At 46.3% G+C, this 25,541-nt stretch overlaps 1 protein-coding gene across 2 annotated transcripts in view; it reads right to left on the reverse strand.

Moving 5' to 3' along the window:
• Positions 1 to 773: 773 nt before the first annotated feature.
• Positions 774 to 25,541, reverse strand: part of TRAF3IP1 (TRAF3 interacting protein 1) — a 30,768-nt gene continuing 6,000 nt past the window's right edge. The window contains exons 6-15 of one of the 2 annotated variants that reach the window (XM_048309571.1): positions 25,360 to 25,437; positions 19,812 to 19,887; positions 17,538 to 17,636; positions 15,748 to 15,829; positions 15,428 to 15,511; positions 15,013 to 15,124; positions 14,452 to 14,488; positions 13,817 to 13,893; positions 3,338 to 3,561; positions 774 to 1,171 (exon numbers count right to left, since the gene is read on the reverse strand). In XM_048309571.1, the coding sequence (XP_048165528.1) occupies positions 1,006 to 1,171; positions 3,338 to 3,561; positions 13,817 to 13,893; positions 14,452 to 14,488; positions 15,013 to 15,124; positions 15,428 to 15,511; positions 15,748 to 15,829; positions 17,538 to 17,636; positions 19,812 to 19,887; positions 25,360 to 25,437 (1,035 nt within the window). In that variant the 3' untranslated portion in view covers positions 774 to 1,005. The remainder of the gene's footprint in view (positions 1,172 to 3,337; positions 3,562 to 13,816; positions 13,894 to 14,451; positions 14,489 to 15,012; positions 15,125 to 15,427; positions 15,512 to 15,747; positions 15,830 to 17,537; positions 17,637 to 19,811; positions 19,888 to 25,359; positions 25,438 to 25,541) is intronic. The other variant, XM_048309572.1, reaches the window with a different exon arrangement.

Below are 25,541 nucleotides of genomic sequence, written 5' to 3' on the forward strand. Positions count from 1 at the left end.
CAAAGCCTACCAGCCTTCCTGACTGTATTTAACACCCTAAATACTCACGTGATGATGATGATCTTTTGGTGGGTTTTTAGGTCCAGACACCAGATAAAGAAACCACGAAGGAAAAAAAGAAAACCCAACCCGAAAAACCCCAGATACACCAATGAAAGAAGGAAAAACAAGGCCACTAACACTTCATCCATGATCCAAACAACATCATAAAGTCCCTGGAAACAGCCTTGCTGGGGGCTGCACCCAGCACAGAGTCCCACAGTTGTGTCTGCACTAATACTCCTTGCAGGTTTAGGAATCACTAAAGCTGGACTCTCATGGGCAGAACACTCCAGAGGTCGTTAGGAGAATGCCACGGACATCTGCAGCTCACTAAACAAAAATCAGCGGGATTATTCCCGTAGCAAAAGCTACGAGGACATGCATTGGGGAGGAAACAGGTACTTAAATTAATCCTTTCCAAATGAACATATGCAATAAAAATGGAATTAACACCTGTGCAGATAAAACACTTCAGCTCCCTTACGTGGTGATGCTCGAACTGCGTTTTCACTTGGTCCTAATCAGATTCTTCATAGCTCTGAACAGGGTTCAGGAACCTTCTGACCTGCAGGAGTTTGGAACATTTAAGGGGGAAAAAGAATTCTTCAATACCCATTTATCAGGACAGTGTGTTCAGAGGGAATTTCAGGGGAGAAAAGGAGAAGGAGATGAAGGGAGAAGTGGCCAGGGAGGGAAAGGGGGCTCTGGAAGTGAGAAATAGCAGCTCACAGTTAAACAAACAAGTTCTTTTAATAGCTCTGCAACCTGAGCATTCATTTTATCCTGCATAATATCAACATCTAAAAATCAATGCAATACTGGGGTTTTTAATAGAATTTTTAGGGTTCTGGTCCCTAAACATTTTACATCTGAACAAGGCATATCTGCTATTTGGGTTTTGGTTTTTTGGTAGCAATGTCAGTGAGTCCCAAGGCTCTTTGAATTCTCTCTTTTCCCTCTTCTTCACCTTCTTGAAGACAAGTTTATGCTCAGAACCATCCTCTGGATTTTTTCTTCGTTCCTTAAAATATTTGCTTTTACAGCACAGATCTTGTCCTGCTGGTCTTTGATCAGCTGCTCCAGCTCAGCCAGGTCAGCTTTCAGCGGTTCCACAGCGCTGTCTGTGATGCTGGAAGAGACACGAGGAGCAGGATGTTGTTGGGAACTTTCTGCTGCTTCAGGTTATTTAATCCTCCAAGGAAGTACATTTCAGTACCTGAAAGGCTGCAAAGTATGCCATGGAATCTCAGAATCCCAGGATGGTTTGGGTTGGAGGGGACTTTAAAGCCCATCCAGCCCCACTCCCTGCCATGGCCAGGGACACTTTCCACTATCCCAGGCTGCTCCAAACCCCATCCAACCTGGCCTTTAAGTTGTTCCCACCCTTCCTGAAAGAAAGTTTGGAATAAGAAGCACAAAGACAAAGCTAATAACATGGATAGAGGGGAATATTGTTCAGGGGAGATCACCCATAATTCGACAGCAAAAATCACATCTTGGCTCATCAGGTTTTTCTGCTACAACTCTGAAGTTGTGGCTGCCCCTGGGTTCCTGGAGTGTCCAAGGCCAGCTTGGATGGGGCTTGGAGCAGCCTGGGACAGTGGAAGGTGTCCCTGCCCATGGCAGGGGGGGAATGGGATGAGCTTCAGGGTCCCTTCCAACCCAAACCCTGCCATGATTCCATGATGTGAAAACAGAGCCATCAGGAGCTGCTGACAAGGACAGGCAATGCCACGCTAACGGGGAATTTCATAAATCCTACCCTAATGAACCACAAGCTGCAACTTAAATGAATGAGGAAATGGTTTTCAAACAGATGTGCCCCCTTCATAATTTTTCAGTAATTTTTCCAATCTTCAGGAACACTGGACAGCCAGGAAACGGCAGCCTGCAGGAGCCTGCTGTCATTCTGAATTATCCAGTCACTCAAGGGCTCACCAGCTAAACTCCACATCTCCAAATCCTTTGGTTTTCCTCTCATTTCCACCACAAAAACCACCAAAGGCATGGCTAGGAATTGCAGGGACATTCCCCCACTGGGATCCTGCAGTTGTCTGTCACAGAAGCAAAGCAAACAAGGCCAAGCTTCCCACTCCCAGGACACATGGGAAGCACTGTCTTCTCCATGGCTGCTGCTCTGTAATCCTGTCCTGAAGGATTGGAAGTGCCTCACTGCTCTGATTTGGGGCTCACGTTTAACACATTGCTGTGTACCAGGAGAGGCCTCAGCTAAGAATCCCCCTTCTGCAGAGATGAAGCACATGGATTCAGGGAGCAGCAAATCTATCTGGGCCAAACATGGCTCCAAAAACATTGATCTCTGCTTCATGTTTAGGATCACACAACTGGAAGGGATGCTCTGTTTTCAAGGAGTGTACAGACACAGAATTGAGAATCTGTCACTCACACCAGAACACGCTGAATCCACGGCACAAAGAGCAGGCTGGCATTTAGGAACCCACTCCTGCTCTGGGTTCAATATTTACGTTGTTTGCAAGTTTTAAGAGCCCCTAAACTCCATCTCAAGAGACGCCCCCAGCTGTAGGTTCTGGGTGTGGGTTCGGCAATCACGTTGGGCGCCAGACTGTAAGGAGCTTGGGGGTTCAGTCTGGACCGGGCGTAGACGGGGACGGTGACGAGATCTCTATAAGCAGATCTTGGAACATGCGGTTTATTGCAAAGGGCGTGGGTATAGGGGCACTGCTTAGAGCTGCAGCTGGCAGCTCTGAGCAGGCCCAAGAGAGCAAGAGAGTAAGCGGGTAAGAGAGAGAGAGAGCGAGTGTAAGAGTGTGCGAAGAGTAAGAGAGGAATGGGCGTGAAGAAGAAGTAGTAAGAGTGTGTAAGAGTGGAATGGAATCGTGAAGTCCTGGTTACAATACAATAAATCATCTTCTGTACTGAATATTCTAATTGTCACTAACCAATCTAATACAAGATACAAATCCTATAGCATTTACATACAGCCTATAAGAGTTCTTATATTACCATAGAGTGTTACATCTTAACTTCTAAAAACTACTCTTTGAACCCCTTCTGCTGAGCTAGTAGGGTCTGCTCTGACCCTTGGACCTGCCTGCAAGCAGAGGGTATTGTTCAATCAAGAGGGGATTACTTCAGTCGGCCATACCATTGTTTTCCAGTTGTTCAGTAACTAAGACTTGGTATTTCGAAAGTGGCTTTCATTTCGATGTTGCCTGTAGTTTTCATATTCCCAAAATCTTTTGTCAGGCAATCATATTTATAAGGCTTTCCTGTTTCATCTTCCCCAACACCCAGCCCCCCTGGCCACGCTCACCTCTGCTCCCTCTGCAGAGCCTCCGCGTGCTCCCTGTTCTCCTGCCGCCACGCATGCAGCTCGTTCCTCATGGCATCCATGTCCTCCTGGACGTAATCCACGATCCTGCCCAGCCTGAAGGCATTCTGGCACACGGTCTGAATGGACACCTGGAACCTCTCGATTTCTTTGGCTACCAAGTCTCTCTCCCTCTTCCTGGAGGCTTCCGAGACAAGTGGCTTCTCCTAGCAGAAGGGACAGATAGGGAAAGCATCAGAATTAGGGGAAACTGTTGCTGCAGGCTGAATGAAGGATGTTTTAGAGACTGGGAACTGGATGGAAAAGTGTTTATGACAATCTGAAATGGATGAGTTGTGGAATCACAGAATGGTTTGGGTTGGGAGGGACCTTAGAGCTCATCCCATTCCATGGGCAGGGACACCTTCTACTATCCCAGGTTGCTCCAAGCCCCGTCCAAGCTGGCCTTGGACACTGCCAGGGATCCAGGGGCAGCCACAGCTTTCTGGGCAAGCTTTGAAAGCAGCAGCAGGTTTTGTAGCTGTGTGGGAGCTCCAGGACACAGCCTCCTCTGAGTTCTCTGCATCAGCCCCTTCGAGACGCTTCTCTCCCTCCACTGTGCATATCTGGATTTCCTAATAACAGCACTTCAGAGCTAAAACAGCCCCTGGTTATTCCCTGCCTTGCACTCCTGTTCACGGCTGTAAAACCATGCAGGCTGCAGGTGTGGCCTCCATAAACTCCACTACTCCAAAGGAATTTGGGCTTGTGCTACTTCCCTCATGTGCAGCCAGCAGAGTCTCTGCGGTGCAGCTCCTGAGGCCTCTCAGCTCACTGCAACTCAAATACGGAGTTTGCTCCAGTGGCAAAGCCAGGAGGAGCAGAAGGATGCTGGAAAAAGAGCAAAGTGATGCCACACTACTAATACACTGGAATAATCTTATTCCAGCAAAGCCATTAAGGAAAAGCCCATGGGGATTTTCTCCCCCATGAAGAAAAAACAACCTCGTTTTTCTTTCCTTCCAGCACTCCTGCAGGTCAAATTCCCAAACCCAGACACACAGAGCTTGATATTTAAAGTCATTTTGGTGGTTTACTATATGCCAGGAAACTAGAAAGGCCTTTCCCTGCCACCCCAAGCAGAGGGTGAGCCAATCCCTAGGCACAATTCCTGGTGCACACAGAGGTGGCAGCGCACTCCTCCATCGTGCTGGGACAGGATGGGACAGGGAATCCATCCCTCTGTCCCCTCCTGCCCTCCTCCCAACTGCCTGGCTTCCTGTGCGAGCCAGGCCTGTTTGCTCAGCTGGCTTTTGGAGGCTGCAGGGCCTCCTGCCAAGCACATTTCAGCAGCCCTGGGCTGGCTGCAGGACGCGGCGACACAGAGGAGATGTGTTTGAGGAGAACACTTCGCTGAAGATCCCGAGGCTGAGCCTCGCTCGGGGCTGCTGCCCGTGCTCCGCCACACACGTGGAGCAGGAGAACACTGGGATTTCTGACCTTACTGGGAGTTTATGTTCCAGTGGTTTCATTAGGAACTGGGCTGAGGTGACAAACGCTGCTGAACCTGTGCCCTTCGCTTCCCAAGTCACTTCAGGAGTGCCGGCTGAGCTGTTAAACACAACGTGGCCCCGAATTCCCTCACGTTCAGCCCTCACAGCAGCAGCTGTTCCAATACCCCACACCACACCAACCACGGCATCCAGAGCTTTTCTGGAGCCATCCATGCCTTTGCTGTCCTTTAGGATGGAAGGGCTGTGTTCTCACAGCGTTTCAAACCCTTCTCTCTCTATCCCGACTCTGCTCTCCTACTCCTTTTCCTACTCTGTGCTCCACCAAAGCCAGAGGGAAGGCTTAATCCACAGCACTGCACTTTCCACACGGGACTGGGAAGTGAAGACACCTCCAGTCCATCAGCAGAGTTGTATCAGATCCAACAGCTTCCCAGGAAGACATCCCATTGCCTTGTTTTTCGTCTCCTAAGTGCTCCAAACCCTCACCACTCTCCTCCCCACCATCCATTATCCATGGCCTCAGCCAAGAAATAAGGAATTTATTTCACATACGGCTCTCTCAGAAGGGAGAAGACTCAGCCAGGCCATTACCTGAGGGTTGGTGTGTGAAAACCTGCTTCATTTCTATTTTCCAAATGCCAAGTTTTGCAATGTTTCCCAAGGCATTCTCCTGGAAACGCTGGCAGCCCATGGCTTGGATAAGTGCAGTTTTTATGGGATAAGAACTGGCTGATGGCCTGGCCCAGAGAGGGGTGGGGAATGGGGCCACATCCTGCTGGGACTGGTCACCAGTGCTGTTCCCCAGGGCTCAGTACTGGGCCCAGTCCTGTTCCATATTTTATCTTTATCAGTGATGTGGGTGAGGGGATCGAGGGCACCCTGGGGAAGCTGCAGGCCCCAAGCTGCTGGGCTGTGGATCTGCTGCAGGGATCTGCACAGCCGGGATCCGTGGGCTCAGCAAGGCCAAGGGCCCGCTCCTGTCCTTGGGGCACAACAACCCCGTGCAACACTCCAGGCTAGGGCAAGAGCAGCTGGAAAAGGCCCTGGGAGTGCTGGGGACAGGGCTGAACACGAGCCCAGGTGGGCGAGAGGCCGATGGCCGCTGGGCTGTGCCAGCCACGGTGTGGCCACAGCCCCAGGGCAGGGCCCGTCCCCTGCCCGGCCCTGCTGAGGCCCCTCGGGGCCGTGTCCAGCTCGGGGCCCTCCGGCCAGAGGGACCCTGAGGGGCTGGAGCGGGGCCAGGGCAGGGAACGGAGCTGGGGAGGGGCTGGAGCCCCAGGAGCGGCTGAGGGAGCTGGAAAGGGGCTCAGCCTGGAGCAAAGGAGGCTCAGGGGGGACCTTGTGGCTCTGCACAAGTCCCTGACAGGAGGGGGCAGCCGGGGGGGAAATCGGGCTCTGCTGCCAGGGAACAGGGACAGGAGGAGAGGGAACGGCCTCAGGCTGGGCCAGGGGAGGCTCCGGGTGGACAGCAGCAGGAATTTCTGCATGGAAAGGGTGCTCAGGCCTTGGAGTGGAGTCCCCATCCCTGGAGGTGTCCCAGGAAGGCCTGGAGCTGGCACTGGGTGCTCTGGGCTGGTGACAAGGTGGGGACCAGGCACAGCTTGGAGTCGATGGCCTGGGAGGTCTTTCCCAACCAAAATTCCATTTCTCACCCTAGTAATGCTGACATGACCTCTTCAATACCTAGACAGACCAAGCAGCCACACTTCCCTCCACAGGGAAGTATAGGATCAAAATTAAAATAGAAATGAAAATGCCACGATTCAGTAAAGGAACAAACCAGAATGATATACTTTACCTACAGAATGTATCTATACACAGATCTATAAATACACAGGTCTATAAACACAGATCCAGCTCACAATTTGAAATATTCCAGGCTAAAATACACAACTGCTTGAAAAGCTCAAGTGAAAACAAAAAAACCCTTGGAATATTTTTGACGGATCAGCCCTGAAAGTGTATTAGTAAATACTGAAAATTAATTCTAGTGTCTCTGTAATTCCAGCATGTTCTTTGTGCAGTTGAATACTTCAAAAGTGAGACTGAAAGGAGAAAATATTATCCCATCCAAAGTCAGTCATGGAATTACAGGATTGTCTGGGTTGGAGAAGCCCTTTAGGATCACCAAGACCAACTGGTATTGCAAGAACTGAAACACACCACCACTAAAAACCTTTTCAACACTATTTGGAAAGAAATCTAGTAAGTACTACACAGACAGGTGCATAAATAGGTTTGCTTAAAAATAAAACCAAAAAAATTTCAACAATTAATAAGTGTCTTTGAAACACTTACTATATGATACTGAAGTGGTGTCAGAATGCCCAAGTTTCCAGAAAAACCCAAGAAACATTTCCTCCCAAGAAAGACTTCCCAGGCTGAAGGCACAGGAGCTCAACTGGCACACTGTGCCCCTCATCCCACAAGGTAGAAAATCACCATCCACTATTTCTTTGTCTCATTAACGCCTGTGCTACCAAGATCCCAGAATCCCAGAGAGGTTTGGCTGGGAAGGAACCTCAGAGATCATCCAGTTCCAAGCCGTGCCACAGGCAAGGACACCTTTCACTATCCCAGGTTGCTCCAAGCCCATCCAAGCTGTCCTTGGACAATCCAGCCATGATTCCACGTCCTGCGGCTCAGGGCTCAGAGTTATCACCACGACACTCTCCAGCTTCGCCAACTAACGCTGATTTGAAATAATTAAGGGGAGAGAAACCCATGAGTGCCTGTTCCCAGCCCAAGAGTCCCAGTTATGGGTTAAAACCTCTGGAATTCCCTGGAGTTATGGCAGATGGTTTCCTGCACGCGGCGACGTGGGCGGTACGAGGCCTGAATGCCACCTCTGCTCACTCTGCACGAACGCGTAACAGGAGATTTCCAGGCGGGAGAAAAAGGCCAGGATCCACATTGTTCCAGGCTTTTTCATTAGGCCCTACACCTCAACCAACTCCCCTTTCACTGCAGCCCCAGAATCAATAAATTATCCCCATAGAAAAGGCTGGATCGCTTCTGTAGGCCCAACACGTTTCCTTGCCTTCGTGTTTTTCATAAGGCACCAAGATAAATGTTTACCTTGGATTCCTGGGAAAAAAGGCTGCTTTTCCCATTACCTCAACGTGAGCAGAACACAATGTGGACTCGGGTGCAGGGAGCTGAGAAATCTGAAAGGAGGGATTTTCGTTTTTAATCAGTAAGGGGGAAATTATCAACAAGGCTCCAGAAACCAGCAGAATTTCGAGAAACAGCATTTGCTTCTTTTTATACACCTTCTTCTTTGGCTTTTTTTTTTTAATTAACAGTTTTTAAAATATGAATCGAATTAGTACAAACATCCATCAAACATTTTAATAGTTTCTACAGCCCCTTTTAACTCTGTTATTATGTCCCACTAGGAAAACAGACCCAAGTAATCACAGTTTTATTGAGCTCCACCGTTTCCCCCCCACCTCTTTCTACAGGACAGGGCAGAAACTTCATTTTGGACAAGGAACTGGGATATATTCAGTGCAAAACCAACAAGGTGGGGCGCTTTTTTTATTGTATAAAATGTATTTTTTGATCATAAAGGCTGTTTTCTTTTCCTGGTTTTTACAGAGTCTGCGTTTTAAGTGGATTGTAACTATCCACCAGGGATCCCTGTAAGAAACTCTTTCACAGAACCAGGGGGGAAACAGTAAATGTTAAAGCATTTCAAATGAACAGGATGCTTTTTCTGCTGATGCCAGCTTTGGGGTTCAGGCACAGGCCAAGGAGTTGGAGACACAATGTTCTTTACCAGAGTCAGTCTGACCTGCTCCTGAGCTGGAAGGCTCCACAAGGAAATAAAAGAATGGCTCTTTCAATAAGGCTGTTAAAACCTCCTTCCTTTTTTTTTTTTGGAGGGTGGTGGTTTTCCCCCCATCTCATATTTGATCCTTCTAAAAAAGAGCTGGACTGAACACCCACCCCAGCCCACACACCCACCCTGCTTTCCTTCACGTTCAGCCTGTCCTGGGAAGAAGTCAGCTCCCAAAATCTCCTGTATTTGGGGCAGTATTCAGCACACAAAGCAAAATCATGGAATCATGGAATGGTCTGGCTTGGAAGGGACCTCAAAGCCCATCCCATTCCACCCCCTGCCATGGGCAGGGACACCTCCCACCATCCCAGGCTGCTCCCAGCCCCAGTGTCCAGCCTGGCCTTGGACATTGCCAGGGATCCAGGGGCAGCCCCAGCTGCTCTGGGCACCCTGTGCCAGGGCCTGCCCACCCTCCCAGCCAGGAATTCCTTCCCAATATTCCATCCATCCCTGCCCTCTGGCACTGGGAAGCCATTCCTTGTGTCCTGTCCCTCCATGCCTTGTCCCCAGTCCCTCTGCAGCTCTCCTGGAGCCCCTTTAGGCCCTGCCAGGGGCTCTGAGCTCTCCCTGGAGCCTTCCCTTCTCCAGGTGAGCACCCCCAGCTCTCCCAGGCTGGCTCCAGAGCAGAGGGACTCCAGCCCTGTGAATCCTGAGCCTGAGGAGACAAGCCAGGAGACGATTCCAGTTGGAATTAGCGACAGCAGATCCCATTAATTCACCCACGACGCCACGACGCCAGTCCTGCCCAGCCTTCCCTTTGTCCTCACACTGCTGAGCTCACACACCCTGTGTCCAGACTCTCTTCCTCTTGAAAAAGCAGCCTTTCCTGGTGAAAAAGAACTGGGAATAAACCTGCTCCTTGTGTTAAACAACTTCTCTCCCTGCAGGCCGTGCCCCAGCTCCTTGAAAGCCGTGACAGGCCCTGTGCTGTGTCCTTTACACACTGCACCCTCTCCTGGGGGCGAACCACAGCTGCCCCACCACTTTTACACACCCTCTGTGTTCACAGATCCATCTGCTGTCTCACCTGGATTTATACCGCACCCACAGGACAGGAATTCCGTGGTTTGGGGCACAAAGGAGCCCTGGCACCAGGATTATCCCAAGAGTGGCCAGAGCCCTGCTCCTGTGTTCACAGCTTGACACAACGACTGCTTGGGGAGCACATTTTTGGTCCCTGAGAGCTGGGAGCACTGTAAGGACCCTGGAGCACACACTGCCTCCATCTGAGCTCCTGTGGTGCTCGGCTGCTGGGTTAAAAATCCTATTTTTGAGGAATTGTGAGAGAGACTTCTCATTGGATTCACGCCACGCCATCATCACCAGAGATGTCACAGAGGTGAAAACCCTTCCACAGGTGATTCCTCCGTTTCCCTGTCAGCATTCCTGAGGACACACCAAGCTGTGGTGGGAATCAGTCAGATAAATAATGGGATTTCTGGCTGCAGCTGGTTAACACAGCACATGAAGTGCACGGCCTGGGAGGGCACACCCAGAGCTGTGCAGCTGAGGGATTAATGCAAAAATCAATGACCTGCAGCACTTCAAACAAACAGAATCAGCACTGATTAGATTTGTCCCAAGCTCTGAAGTGCAGCGTGGATCACACTGGTAATTCAAGTTAATATTGCCCAGGTGCTGAGCTATTCAATACCACTTGTTCCTCCCAGAAGCCTCCAGGCTGCTGCTTTTCTGAAGCCCTTTTGGTAGTGCAAAGATGGGAATTCTGTTATCCCACTTGCTTCAGCTATTTAATAACCTGCCTATGTTTTTCCACACATCAAATAAATGAAGTGGAATACAAAATGGAACATCTGTTTCTTACTCTGGTTAACATTAGAGGCTTAGATTCCAAACAAATACATTTAGGGAGGTTTTTTTTTTTAGGAATTTGTTAGGCTGAACACAGCTAATCAAGGCAGCAAAAATCTTGTGTATTTCCAGAATGACCTCTTTGTTTGACCTCAAAATTGTGTATATTATTGTAAGTTTCTGCACATGCAAAACCTAGACGATGAAAGTCCCAGTTTTCTTTGCTTCTTCCTTCTTTGCCTTTAGTAAAACTCCTCAAAAATCAAATGCATGTTTGGGCAACACAGCACAGAAAGGGCTTTGGAGGAATGTTTTTAACATAAATAAATGTTCCTCAGCCATCAGCAGCTGGAAGGTGTGAAACATCCCTGAGAGGGCACCACTGTTACATTTGGATTAAGTATTAACCCACCAACTTCACCTCGTTTCTAGCTGATTAACCCCCAATAAATCAGGCAGATGCATTGATCATTTTTTGCTGAGTACTGGAGTTGATAATGGATTAACCAAAAGTTCCAGCACTCAGGCTCCTATTTTTTCCCCTCTTCGTTTTCCCAACTGGCAGAAGATCAAGGCTTCAAAGACTAATGAATAGAAGCAGGAAAATATTTCATTTCTTTTGGATGTATTGAATAATTCAATAAAATGAGGGAAGATGAACATTCTAGTGACAGATAGACCATGGTTTCAGCAGATGGCATTTCCCAAAGTTTTCTTTCAAGTATTCCCTGGATTTTTGGATACCTTACTCCAAAAATGCAGCAGTACCCTTCATTTTACTCTGTGATGCACGCCACAGTTTGGGATACAGCTGCATCCTGATGCAGAAGACATTTCTCCTGGAGAGTCTGATGGAAAACAAATTAAATAGACAGGGAAACATTCCCAGAGGCAAGGCCACGTTGGAAATTTGGTTTTTTTTACTTTTACTGCTGTGTCACAGCAACTCCATCCTCTAAAATCAATTCCCCAGATTCAGTCATGTCTTCAGCTCTTGTTTTCTGAACTGGCAAGTGCCTGTCACACACTCCGAGCATTTTTAATCATCTTCTCCATTCAACTCTGCTGTCAGGAAAACTGCACTCCTCTCTGGATCACAAGGATTTCAGGAAAACTACGATCACAATTTCAGGGAAACCACACTCCTCTCTGGATCACAGCTTCAGGATCACAATTTCAGGAGAACCACACTCCTCTCTGGATCACAACTGGAGAACTAGACTCTTTTCTGGATCACACTTTCAGGATCTGGATCACAGCTTCAGGATCACAATTTCAGGAGAACCACACTTCCCTCTGGATCACAATTTCAGGAAAACTACACTCCTGTCTGGATCCCAACCACTTCCACCCCATAATCTGAAAAGCAGTAGCAGCAAGGAAACCTCCTGCAGTAGCAGCCAGCTGCTTGGATAGGCAATCCCATGGAATTCCAGGAGCTTGGGCAAGTTTCCACGTGATGGACTAGGAAGTCAGCAGGTTTTTTTCCAGAATTAGTTGTCTATTCTGGGCACTGCTAACACAGAGCAGGACTTCAAAAGTGCAACAAAAGACAAACAAGCACTGAATGGATGTTTTAGGGGCTGAAAACCAGCAGTGGGACTCAATGGTTATTGTAGAGGGTCACAATTGGCCATTTAAAAATATTTAAGGGGTTAAAAAGGGACTGGTTTAGTTAGAAAGAAAAAAAGCCAACCAGAAAATTTAGCACAGACACCAGAGGAAGCTTCCTGAGCTTGAAATCCATGTGATTGTGTAAATCCTCCCTCTATTATCCTGTTCCATGCTCAGCGCTGGACAGGAGACACCAGCAAACAGGAGAGCCCACGGTGAGGGAGTGCTGAGAGCCAGCACTAATGAATTCCTAATGCTCTTCCCACACCGAGCCTGGGAACCGATGATCCAACAGCACCATCTAGTTATAAACCTGGGAACAGGGACAGCTGCAGGGCCTGGTCTCAGGTGCCAGCTCGGGAATGAGCTTTGGAGCTGCTGCATCAACAGCAGAATCAGCCTGGAGCCCTTCTTTGTCTCCAAACCATTCTCTAAAGGCAGATTTTCTCCAAGCAGGCAAATGTCCCCAGTGGCAGAGGTGTTTCAGTGATCACAGGGACCACAAGAAGCACATTTATAACAACTGGATGTCATACAGCAAGTTGGGTAAAGCTAAAACTGCTCCTCACAGATTCCGGACACCAATCTACAGGTGTTTTCCTCTTTTTAGAAGGATTTGGTTCTTTATTTATAGAATCATCCCAGAGGAATTTGGGCTGGAAGGGACCTCAAAGCCCATCCCATTCCAACCTCTGCCACAGGCAAGGACACCTCCCACTGCCAGGCTGCTCCAAGCCCCAGTGTCCAACCTGGCCTTGGGCACTGCCAGGGATCCAGGGACAGCCCCAGCTGCTCTGGGCACCCTGTGCCAGGGCCTGCCCACCCTCCCAGGGAACAATTCCTGCCCAATATCCCACCTAACCCTACCTGGGCTCGCCAACCACAGCCCTTTGCAATACACGGAAGGAATTCATGGATCTCAGCCAATCCCAAACCCCAGAAAGGAGGATACTCCCCCAAGAGTCAGATCTGCCATCCCAACTTCCTCAACGTGCTGGGAAAGACAGGAGAGCAAAAACAGGCAGACAAGAGGTCCAGGCTTCAAGAGTCACCACTGATTTCATAGAGCTCTGTGAACAGCTGGACTCAAACACTACAGACCATTCCTGAAAAGCATACAGGTAGGAAAACCCTACAGTACTGAATTAAGATGAAAAGAAATGTGATTGGAAGATGTAGGAGTTCATGAAATGCATTCACCTCCCCAAAACATGACACACTTGTCTAATTTAATGAGACTTTTATCCCTGCACTGCCTCAGTGCCTCTCACCAGCATATCCAAATGGATTTAGAAACTTTCCACGGGGTCAAGGGATCAGGAAAGTCCATCCCAATGTTCTGCCTTTTGCTGCCTCTCACACCAGGAGCTTTGCAAAGCCAGAGCTCTCTGTTGTAACAGGAAGACACTTAAATGAGGGGTCCAACCTTTTCCTTCTGGTTTCTGATCACTGCTAGATCCTCCCCACACACTTCAAAAGTGATCAAAACAACAACAACAACAACAAAAACCCTAAAAAAACAGCAAAAACAAAACCTACCTTCCCTTTCTCAACTGTGGAAAAAAATCCCATAAGCAAGACAAGACATGACAGAGAAAAGCTTGATCATAAATGGAATAAAACACATTTGAAGTGAAGAAAAAGGTCACAATTGCAACATTTAATCTCCCAGTTCTTTGAAGGCCATTGCCACCTCACCCTGTCTGTGGTCTGTGATGATTTCTGGGACGCCTCATAATCCTTCTTTGTTTCTAGGATCCTTTTCACCAGCCCACCTGTTGAAAAATCAGGATTTTTCTAAGCACTGATGGCCACAGAACAGTTTTAAACATTCAGAGAATAAAACAAAACCCAACTGCTGTGTTTTTTTAATGCAGACTTAACTAATTTTTAATGCAATTTTTTTTTTCATTTTTAGAGCAACATGAACAGCATTTTATTTGGTATTTTAAACACTGACACCTAAGGTGTTTGTTATTTGACCTTTTTTCTCCCAAGCTTTTCTAGAACTAGTCTTTAAAGCCAACCTCGTATCTCAGAGCTGACAAGCTGTACCTGACACTTGAAGAAACATTAATTTCTGAGCTTTAGGCAGAATTTTAAATCCTGCTGACATTGAGGATGCATAGAAAACGTGTCCTTAACACAGTTGTAAATGCAGCTGCACAGGAAAACAAGCCTGGGTAAATAAGTTGTTTTTCCTGCAAACGCTGCAAACCCCTTCCCTCAGGAGGGATTTTACTGCTTTGTTCAGCATTTTAAGGGCTCAGCACTTGGTTTAAACCCAGTGCTCCATTCTAGATCTGTATAAATGCAGAGAAAAGCAAACGTACCATGCTTCTGGTCCTCAAGCAGCTCCACTTCTGGCTCCTACGCATGCAGGAAGAGAGCTTTAGTTGCAAAAAGCTGGCATTGCTGGAATGTGGAACTATTCAAAAATACTCAGCTGGAGGATACTTCAACAAGCCATGGAATCATGGAATGGTTTGGGTGGGAAGGGACCTTAAGGACCATCCCAATTCCAGCTCCTGCCATGGCCAGGGACACCTTCCACTGTCCCAGGCTGCTCCAAGTCCCGTCCAGCCTGGCCTTGGACATTGCCAGGGATCCAGGGGCAGCCCCAGCTGCTCTGGGAAATCCATTCCAGGCCCTCCCCACCCTCCCAGAGAACAATTCCTTCCCAAGATCCCATCCAGCCCTGCCCTCTGGCACTGGGAAGCCATTCCCTGTGTCCTGTCCCTCCATGCCTTGTCCCCAGTCCCTCTGCAGCTCTCCTGGAGCCCCTTTAGGCCCTGCCAGGGGCTCTGAGCTCTCCCTGGATTGTTCTCTTCTCCAGGCTGGACATTCCAAACAAAACATGGAAAAAGGTTGAGTAAGTTGCAACAGGAGCAGACCTTTGGCATCTCTGGCAGGGGCCCTGCTGCCTCCACCACGAACTGCTCGTCCTCCTCATCAGACACCTGCTGCTCCCTGATCACATGTGGGGCAGTTTTAGCGCTCCCGCTCCTGTCAGGGACACAAGGAAAAATGGGAATGAATGGAGTTACTGAGATCTCTCCAGATCTAAAAGCCATCCAAAGATCACAGAATCTCGAATCACTGAGGCTGGAAAAGCTCTCCAAGTCCAGCCTGTGAGCAATCCCCACCCCGAGCACTGAGTGCCACGTCCAGGTGTTCCTTGGACACTCCAGGGATGGGGACTCCACGTGTCCCCAGCACGAGGTGACCACCCCAAGCTGGTGATGCCCAGAGGAGCTGGGAGGGGTGTGCTCTGAGGAACACCCACTCTGCATCTCCCACATCCCTCACCTTTCTGGGATTAGGAGCTCCGTGCTCTCCTGACGTTTCACTCGAGGAGGAGCCGGCCTCGCGCTGCTGGGACGGGGAATCCGTCTGGAATAACAGTGGGAATAGGGAAAAGTGACTTTAACGAGTGACACAACACCACAAACCTTGGCTGAGCACCCAGAAAATCCAGCTGGGGTTTAAAAAACGAGGTCCCCTTATCCGTAACGCCATCCTTATGGAGTGCACGGAGGAAATGCAATGTTCTCCTCCAACAGCCCTCTTTTTAATAACATGACAGGGAAGCAGTTTATGGATTAAGAAAAGAAAGGATAAAAACACACCTTTGGGCAGGCTGAGGAGGGGGGTCAGGAAGTACTTCCCCATTTTCAGGCTTTTCAGGAGCCACGTTCTCTGTTTCTCCTTCTATTAAACAAAACAACATAAAATCGGGGCTTAGCTGGTGAGGAAAAGCTCATTTTTTTATGACAGTATTCTGAATCTTAGCACTGCACTGAATAGAACAGCTAAATTGCTTTATTTTTATAAGTTTCTTACCGCTGTGAATTTCCCTCCTCTGTGAAAATGACATCATCTCACTCAATTCCTTTGTTTCCCTTAACCTCTTATTTTTCCCTGCTGGGATTCTTGGTTGAGGTGGTGGCTACTCCTTGAGTAAAGTCTACTCAAAGCATCTAAACTCAGCCCAATTATGTTTAAAAATTCTATAATACATCACATAAAGGGCAAAAAAGCATTAGAGAAGGGCTTGATTTATTAAAAAGCACTTTTTTCTGTTAGAAGTTTTTAACTATGTTTGATGCTGGTCTTTCGTCATTGTCTGGCAAATTAATTTGGAAATAACAAATACACTGATTTTTCAGAAAAGTTCTACTTATTCTACAATCTGATTGAGTTAGGCATGAAGCACACAACAGGAATTACATCCAGAACCCGGGAACTTCTCCCAGGGTCAGGAAAATTGGGATACAGAGCCTCAGTGCTCTGCAACGAAATATAAGTGAAGCAGGCAGAAATAATGCTCAAAAAGATTCAGGAAAATCAGTTTATTTCAGCTAATAACCAATGTTTTATAATCCTGGGCTCATGGAATGGCTCGGGTTGGAAGGGACCTTAAAGGTCCTGAACCTAAAAAATGAAGGGTTTACAGTGCCTCGGTGAGCAAAGCTGAAAATCAAGATCAGTCAATAAAATAAAGGTTGAACTCGATGATAAAGGTCGGACTTGAGGATTCTGGAGGTCTTTTCCAACCTTCATTATTCTTCTGATTCGCAATATTTGGTTCTTACACCCCCAGGGGATCCAACCCAAATCAGTACTGAACCTGGGGGTGTTTCTCTTACACCCATCCCAATGACAACATCAATTTCTGTTCCATCCCAGATACATTCCGCAGGACAAGACAGCTCCAGGAGATGAAAGGGAATTAGCATGGAAGTTCTCCCAGCTGGGGAAGGTCACACAAATGTCTTGGCCATCCATCCATCTTTCATCTGGCTGCCACAGCCACGAGGCCCTGGGGGCCAGAGGTGGGCTGGGAACACTTCCCACATCCATGGGATCCATCCTCCCAACCAGCTCAAGCATCTGCAGCTGCAGAGAAGCAAAGTGCAGCTTTTTGCTGCAATTCCAGCTCCTCCTCCTGCATTTTGCTTCCATGGCTCCAGGGATGCTGGAGCTGGATAAAAATCCATGTCTTGGGAGCCATATCCAGCTTGGGGGGCAGAATGGAGAAGTAAGAAGGCAGGGGTGGAACTTTCCTCTGGAATCCTATAAAATGCAAACACTGAGACTCCCAAATAGCTGCACAAAAAGGCAACGTGCAGAGATTCACCTCTTACAGAGAACAAGTCACCAAGGGATTCAGGTGCAGCATTTCCCTTGGGACACTGCCTCTGAGAAAACAGAAGAACAGGAGAAAGAAAACAGAAGGAATTGCTTTATGAGGGGAGGGACATTTTTCAAAGCAGAATACGAATCAGGCGTGATTAAAACACACGGCAGCAGTTGGATTAAGCATAAATCACCCTCCTTACATCATTTAGCTGCATGGATTTGGCCCCAAACACTCCAGTTGGACTTTCCACAGCAGTCACATTTTAACTTTCCCTACCTTTCTGTCTTTCTGCAAGGCCTGGTTCATTTTTCTCCTGCACTTCAGCAGCACCATCCTCTGAAATCCCATCTGCCACACTCCTCGCGTCCACAGCTCCTGTAACAAACCAGTTTATAGGCAAATGAAACCCAAGAGCCAATAAAAATTCAAAATAAAAAGCCAGGCTAAATACCTGCTAGGATTTCTTTCTAGTTTAATAAACCCTCTTCAGTGTCAATAAATCACATTCAAGGTGCACAAAGACTTTTTAAATGAGTGCTGACTGAACTCCTGAAAGCTGAAATACTCAGCATAAATCTCTAATTTATCTGCCCATCGAGAAGAGACATTCCCTCCTGTTGTACACTGATTAATTCCCAATTAATATTAGCTAAAACAGAAAGCTCTCATCATCACCACTGTGCAAAATAGATCAGGATAGCTCCAGAAAGTTTTCCTGCCCTCTGCATTATTCACCTGTGGCAGCTCCATGGTGCCAGAACAAAAAGAGGGGTAATGCCTCAAAATATTCCTGGCTCTGGTAAACTAAAATTTCAGTGCTGCTTCAGGAAAAGAGGAGTATTTCAGTACAGAAACATTTAAATATATAAAAACATATTATCATTTATAATTATTAAATTTATTAATAATTACAATATTTATAATAATAAATATATAAATATTGTAACGATCTAATGGTATATTATTATCATATAACAAGATAATGATGTATTATAAGAGTACCGTAATAAATATATTAATATATAAAAATAAATTTTTAAAATACAAAAATCTATAAATACATTAATATTTTAGAAATATCCACCCTAAAGCCAGAGCATGGGGGAATTCATCCATTGTATTCCATTTATCAGGAAAGCTGGATCCTGGTTTTGAAGGGACATCCCCCTAAATGGGGTGTGTCTGGACAGTGCAGTTTAGTGCCATATAAAACAAATACTGAAATCTTGGGAAATAAAAGAAGTTCTAGGATCAGCTAAGGATCACTAAGCAGTAAAATAAGGCTGCATTTAATGGAATCCAGACAGGGTTTTTCGGCTGCCAAACAATTCCAACTTCACAGCACAGGAGATGTGACATAAAAATTTCAATTTTCTAGCACCGTCTTGAATGAAGCTCCTAAATGAACACACATTCAGATCCCAAGTGCCAGGCTTTTTCCAAGGTATTTAAGGTGCCCAAACAGGGGCTACTCATTATCCTGGAAGCAGGACTGATGTAACTCCAGTATTTTGCCTCAGACACATGGAAACCTAAACCAGGAATCCAAAGAAACCGTGGGTGCTTGGGAAGACACTCAGCACCACATGATCCCTTCACAGAAATTAGTAATAGTGAGATTGGCAAATTAAGTGTATGAAGATCTTCATTAGTCTAAACAGCACCAATTTGTAACCAGAACTGGCTGTTTTTAACAGGTATCAATTGACAGGTGTCACTGAATCTTCTGAACAGAGACATTAAAGTGGTTTATGTACAGTGACTTCTTCTTCAGAATTAAAATAGCAGGGGTACGAAGCACTGAAAGGAAATGAGGATCGATCACTGAACTCAGAGGAGGGGGGAAAGGCACTGAAATACAGCCAGAAATTGCAGTTCCACTGCTGCTGTCTGAGCTCTGGGTACCAGCCACTTTTATTCCTTATCCAGGAATTTCTCCAGCTTCCTCCTCTTCGTTTCCTACACAAAGGGATGGCAGTGCTCAGCTAAGATTCCTTTCTTCCTGATGTCTGGGATATATTTGGGGTATTCTGAAGATAATCTACTTTCCAGTCAGTGTGTAAGTACAATATTTAATAGGTTTAACTACAGAAGTTGGTGACATGATTGCAAGGAAGCACCCTTCTCCACAGAGAAATAATTTCTTTATTTGGAAAGCCTGGCCCAACTGTTTGTTGAACCCAATTAAAACCATTTCAAGGCTCAAACCTTCACTTTGCTCTGCTGTCAACATTTACCAAATGTTAAATGTCAGAAATAGTTGCAGACAAGTCCAAAAGCTCATTTAGAGAGTAATTACACAGAAATTACCAAAAGCAGGCTGAATTTATATCTGCAGCATGCACGGGGAACGAGAGCAAACTGAACTGAATCTCACTTCCTATATCCCAAATCCAGGCAGGAAAATTTCCTTGGATTCACAAATGCAGGCTGGGAGTACAACCCAAACCCTGACAATAACAAACAGGGATATTTCAGTATTTCTGCTATTCCTACTCAATAAGCCTGCAGCATATTTGATAGAAATAATAATATCCTCCTCGTGGTTACCTTCTCCTCCGGGCTTGGAGCGATGCCTTGATCCTTTTGCTGAAGGCTGCCTCGATATCCTTGCAGGACTTTCATTCTGGAAAAAAAAACAAACAAAAAAAAGCCCAGAAATTTATATAACAGTAGATTTAAAAATTATGTCATTATATCTAAAATTTCCTTCCTTGTGTTGCTTTCCTAAGTATGCTACAGGACAAATATTGACCTAAGAATTGATCCACACGTTTATGTTGGGTTTACTTCCCTCCAAGTCTGTGGGGAATTTTTTCCTGGATCTATGCCAGCTATTTTCTTTCTTATTTGATGGAAAAACAACTCCCAACTGGGAACTAAGAGTATCCAACCTTGTGGAAATCATAGAGCACCTGTGCTGGGCTTGGAATATGATGAGTAAGATTCCTACAATCACCTCTGAGCTTCAGCTGCATCAGACACACAGCTCCTCTTCAACCTGCCACAAAATCTTTCTAGATTCCATTCCAAAACAGAAGCAAGGATTTCCAAGTTGTGCTACCAGGCTTGCACAGTCCATTACTCAAATGGCAACTTCCCTGGATAAAAACCCTGGATAATAAGCCTCCTATCCAGCATCCTGAAATATGTTTAGCACCTCCTGGGATTTCCTTATTTCCTTCCTTATGTGCTTTTTTTTTTTTTTCAGTTTTCATCCCAGATTCTTTGTCAGCCCTGGTGGTTGGAAAAGACCTCCAAGATCAGCAAATCCAGCCTCCAATGTCCACCTTGATAACCAGAGAATCACAAATTCTGCCATTTTTATGCCATCAAAGAATGGTCTGAGGAAAAGAGACCTTAAAGCTCATCCCCTTCCACCCCCTGCCCTGGGCAGGGACACCTTCCAGCAGAAGGAAGAGTTCCTCCTCTTCAGGAAACTCTGGCACGTTCTAAGGAAAACCAGACAGAATTCCAATCTTGAAGTGGTTCATCTTAATTTGAATTGTTCATAATTACCTGCACAAGCCCAACACTACGGAAGGAGGGAAAGGAAAGCTCCTACACCAGCAGGAGCACATCTGGCACGCTTCAGCCCCAGCAGCTCTTTGGGTGAGGTCATTATTAGCACAGGTGGGGAGGGAGCTGGGAATAGGTGCTGAGGCTGCTGCAAGAGGGGATTTGGTCATTTATTTATGTGAGGTAGTGGCTACAAACAGTTTTTTGTGGAGCCACATGTGCAGCCTGGCAGCAGGTGCAGGGTGAAAGCTGACGTTTACTCACTATGGCAGCACACACAACCAGAAATCCCTCAATATTTATGATTGGGGGCTTTCCAAAGGGAGATAAAAGAGGCTATTCCCCTTCAAGACTTTGAAAAGCAGCCACTGGAGCCATTAAAGGGAAATCTTGCACTTCATCTCACACCATCCTGGAAAAAACACATTACAGTGGAACCCTTGATGGATGCGTGCACGCTTCCCAGACCTGAGTAATTATGTTTCCACGTGGAGAGGATCCAGAGCCTTCTGCAAACCATCCAGGCTGCAGCTTTGCCCTCATTATTAACCTTCAAACAGGCTGAATTTCACTTCAAGACACAAGAAATCAATGTTCACTGCCGTTTCAGGGCTCATTATAAAATCAGCCACTGTGATTTTCCCCTCTGATTCATCAGCTCTACTGATGGTTCTCTAATAACAAATAAGAATTAAGCCTGTGAAAGCAATTTTAATTCCATCAACTCTCCTCAGTGTTTTTCTTCTGCCTAAATCCACAGTGCCAGGAGGTATCTTTCCACCTTTACAGTATAAAGTGTGCAGGTATAGTTTTATGTCAATAAAACCACATACAAGGAAAGATCTCCACTTGCTAAGGCCAATTTAAGGTTGTGCTGGTAAGACTTATTAGGAAAATATCCATCAATTATCTTTGCCTCGCCTAAAGTCTCACAAAATGATGTTCAATTGGTGTTAGATTCTGCAAACTAAAACTTCTCAAACGCAAAGAGATGAGGAAAATCGCTGTTTTTAAAGCCTAAGTTTAAATGATGGATTTCTGGTGTAGTGACACCAGAGAGAGGGGGACATTCCCACCTCCAGAACAGAAATACTTCAGCCATGTCCTGCAGATTTCCATGGAATGATTCTCTCTGCTGTCTTTTTCCATTTCACAGCTTCATTATATAACCTAAATAAGCTCCAAGGGGAACAGGAGTTCATTAGGCAGGGCTTAGAGGCTGCTCCAAGTGACCAGTTCCAGAGTTTGCAGGGCAAAAATCAAACCCATTCTGCAAGAGGCCAGAAGTGACAGGATATTACAGAAAGCCTCAGCCAAGAGTTCCAGCTGCCACGGGAAACGTGGAAGAGACTTTTCCAAGGTGTTTGGCCTCGGGGGGGAAGTGATTTACCTGTTCTGAAGCCACCTGCAGCACCAGATGCTCTGTGACCTCCCCCACCTCTTGTCAAGTCTAAATAATGACGATCTTCATTATTTAGAAGGTCCAAGAGGCCACTTCAAATCTGATTTTTCCCTGAGATGGACTGAGAGCGAACAGAACACGACTCAACCCTAATCCCAAAGCGTGGGATGCAGGAGCCAGCCTTGAGGCAGCTTCTGATTGCCATGTGGTAGCCAAATGTCTCTTAATTCCTACTTATCCCTGCTTTCTTCTAGCTCCAGAAAATTATGGATACCCATGTGATGACTCCTGCACGCCGGGTAACACACAGAGTTGCTTTAGCAAGAGAAAAATACATTTCAGCTACCAAAAAAAAGGTCAGCCTTAAGTAGATTTGAAAGCCAGCCTCTGATAATTAGCAGCAAGAAAAACTAAGATTTGCATGAATAGAGAAAATCTCATTAAGGCTCCTAAGAGCATTGAGGCAAAGCCAGGGACTAAACTTTAAGTGACAGCTTTGCTGTACATGCAGAATATATTTTTTTAAAGCCTAAATTGATCTGTTTTCTAAAGCAAATGCAGAGAGAAAAGGTAAAGAGGTTAATCCTGAGGGGAAAAAACAGGGGCTGACTTGTTGGGTACTGCCTCAAACTGTTTCACTTCTGTAATAGTGAATATATATAGATATATACATTCTATAACTATCTATAGAAAAAATACATATAAAAAGCAAAAGAGAGATGCTGAAGATTTCTTAGTTCTGCAGCAGAGACCACAAAATGTCACTGAATATCCTTCATGTGCACAGAAAAGTTGCTTGCCTTCTTTTTAAAGCATTTGTTTCCCTGCCACGTGACTTGAGCGGAGCCACGGTGCCTAAATCAGGGTAAATCCCTGGAAATCAAGGCTGGGAAACTCCTGTGAGGACCAGCAGATCAACCCTAGTCCAGGAGATGCAATTTCCAATGATTTCCCTGCTGGAATTTCCTCCAAATCAGGGTAAATCCCTGCAAATCAAGGCTGGGAAACTCCTGTGAGGACCAGCAGATCAACCCTAGTCCAGGAGATGCAATTTCCAACGATTTCCTGCTGGAATTTCCTCCAAATCAGGGTAAATCCCTGCAAATCAAGGCTGGGAAACTCCTGTGAGGACCAGGAGATGCAATTTCCAATGATTTCCCTGCTGGAATTTCCTCCAAATCAGGGTAAATCCCTACAAATCAAGGCTGAGAAACTCCTGTGAGGACCAGGAGATCAACCCTAGTCCAGGAGATGCCATTTCCAATGATTTCCCTGCTGGAATTTCCTCCAAATCAGGGTAAATCCTTGGAAATCAAGGCTGGGAAACTCCTGTGAGGACCAGGAGATGCAATTTCCAATGATTTCCCTGCTGGAATTTCCTCCAAATCAGGGTAAATCCTTGGAAATCAAGGCTGGGAAACTCCTGTGAGGACCAGGAGATGCCATTTCCAACGATTTCCTGCTGGAATTTCCTCCAAATCAGGGTAAATCCCTGCAAATCAAGGCTGGGAAACTCCTGTGAGGACCAGGAGATGCAATTTCCAATGATTTCCCTGCTGGAATTTCCTCCAAATCAGGGTAAATCCCTACAAATCAAGGCTGAGAAACTCCTGTGAGGACCAGGAGATCAACCCTAGTCCAGGAGATGCCATTTCCAATGATTTCCCTGCTGGAATTTCCTCCAAATCAGGGTAAATCCTTGGAAATCAAGGCTGGGAAACTCCTGTGAGGACCAGCAGATCAACCCTAGTCCAGGAGATGCCATTTCCAATGATTTCCCTGCTGGAATTTCCTCCAAATCAGGGTAAATCCTTGGAAATCAAGGCTGGGAAACTCCTGTGAGGACCAGGAGATGCAATTTCCAATGATTTCCCTGCTGGAATTTCCTCCAAATCAGGGTAAATCCCTGCAAATCAAGGCTGGGAAACTCCTGTGAGGACCAGGAGATCAACCCTAGTCCAGGAGATGCCATTTCCAATGATTTCCCTGCTGGAATTTCCTCTAAATCACCTTGTGCAGCTACCTCAGCTCCCAAAATTCCCTGGGCACATTTTCATCTCATCTCTCTCTTCCACAGGTTTAAGATGATGACCCTTGCCACGCTCTGCTCTGAAGTTTGTGTTCTCATCACCTCAAAAACGAGCAGCCTCTGCTGTTACACAAGCAGGCAGAGGCAAGAATGCCATTTGGACTTCAGGTAACAATTCCAAAGCCTTGGAATGCCTCCCAAAAGCACTTAGGACGGGAAATGAAACTTTACTGCCCCGCTGCATTGTCGTGGTGCCCAAGAGCACGACCAGAGTTTGGGATGAGGCTCAGAATTTCCATTAGAGACCCAATTTGCAGGAAGTTTGACTTGGCCATGAATATTTGCTGGAGGCTAAAAAAAAAAAAGCCCTCTTTTATAAGCTCTCCCTCCCAGTGCCAGTAACTTAAAGAGTTGGGTTGGATTTGAGCCAAGGAAGAGCTATAAATTTGTCATCTCCCAGGGAAGACAACGATGATGTCAGTGGGCCCAGAGACTCCTGCTAGACTTGGGACCCTGCCTGGTTTTCCCTCAGCCTGTGCTGCTTTAGGTTCATTTACTGAAGTCTCCCTCTTTAAACATTTGGCCATATGGCTCCATAATTCCCCCAAATTGCCTCAGGCCACGGGGAAGCAGCAGATGGAGGCACAGTGGTATCACAAGCAGCAGCTTCTGTGCAGAGCTGCTCTTCCAGCTGCAAAACGTGGACCCTGAAACATCAGTGGACTCATTTTCCTTCCAAAACAGTAACTTCTGCTAAAATCCAAAAATAAATACAAAGCCCTATCGGCTTTCCAGGAAAGATTCTGAGGAGCAGAGAAAACCCACAGCAGGGGGTTGGAAGAGATGAGCTCTAAGGTTCCTCCCAACCCAAACTAGTCTGTGATCCTAAGAAGTGTCCAAAATATCAACAGACAGAAATAAAATCTAGAAAATTAAATAACTGGAGTAGATTTTTTTCTTTTGGTTCAAACTCAGAGAAATTTTTAATAAATAAATAAAAAACCAAACCCCCAGGGAAGCATCTATTTCATGTATTTTCCAGCCCTAAAACTTGCCATCTACCTACCTTTCAACCCCATGTTGTTTTCAAGCAGATTCCCAAGTGAAAATGCAATACTTTGAATATTCCTACCTTCTCCATCACTCACCTCGGTGTCTGGCTGGCACTTGCTGTCTTTGGTTGGCCTCTGTGGTTTTCTAAGCGTGGATTCTTCAGAATCTGTGGGCTGGAAAGAAATGAAACTGGTTTAGATCCAAGCTCCCTCCTAAGAGAAGCATTTTGGTGCCCATCAATCCTGAATTTCTACCAAGAGAATAGAAAGGTAAATTA

Source organism: Corvus hawaiiensis, chromosome 7, assembly GCF_020740725.1.
Source record: "Corvus hawaiiensis isolate bCorHaw1 chromosome 7, bCorHaw1.pri.cur, whole genome shotgun sequence".
Lineage (NCBI taxonomy): Eukaryota > Metazoa > Chordata > Aves > Passeriformes > Corvidae > Corvus > Corvus hawaiiensis.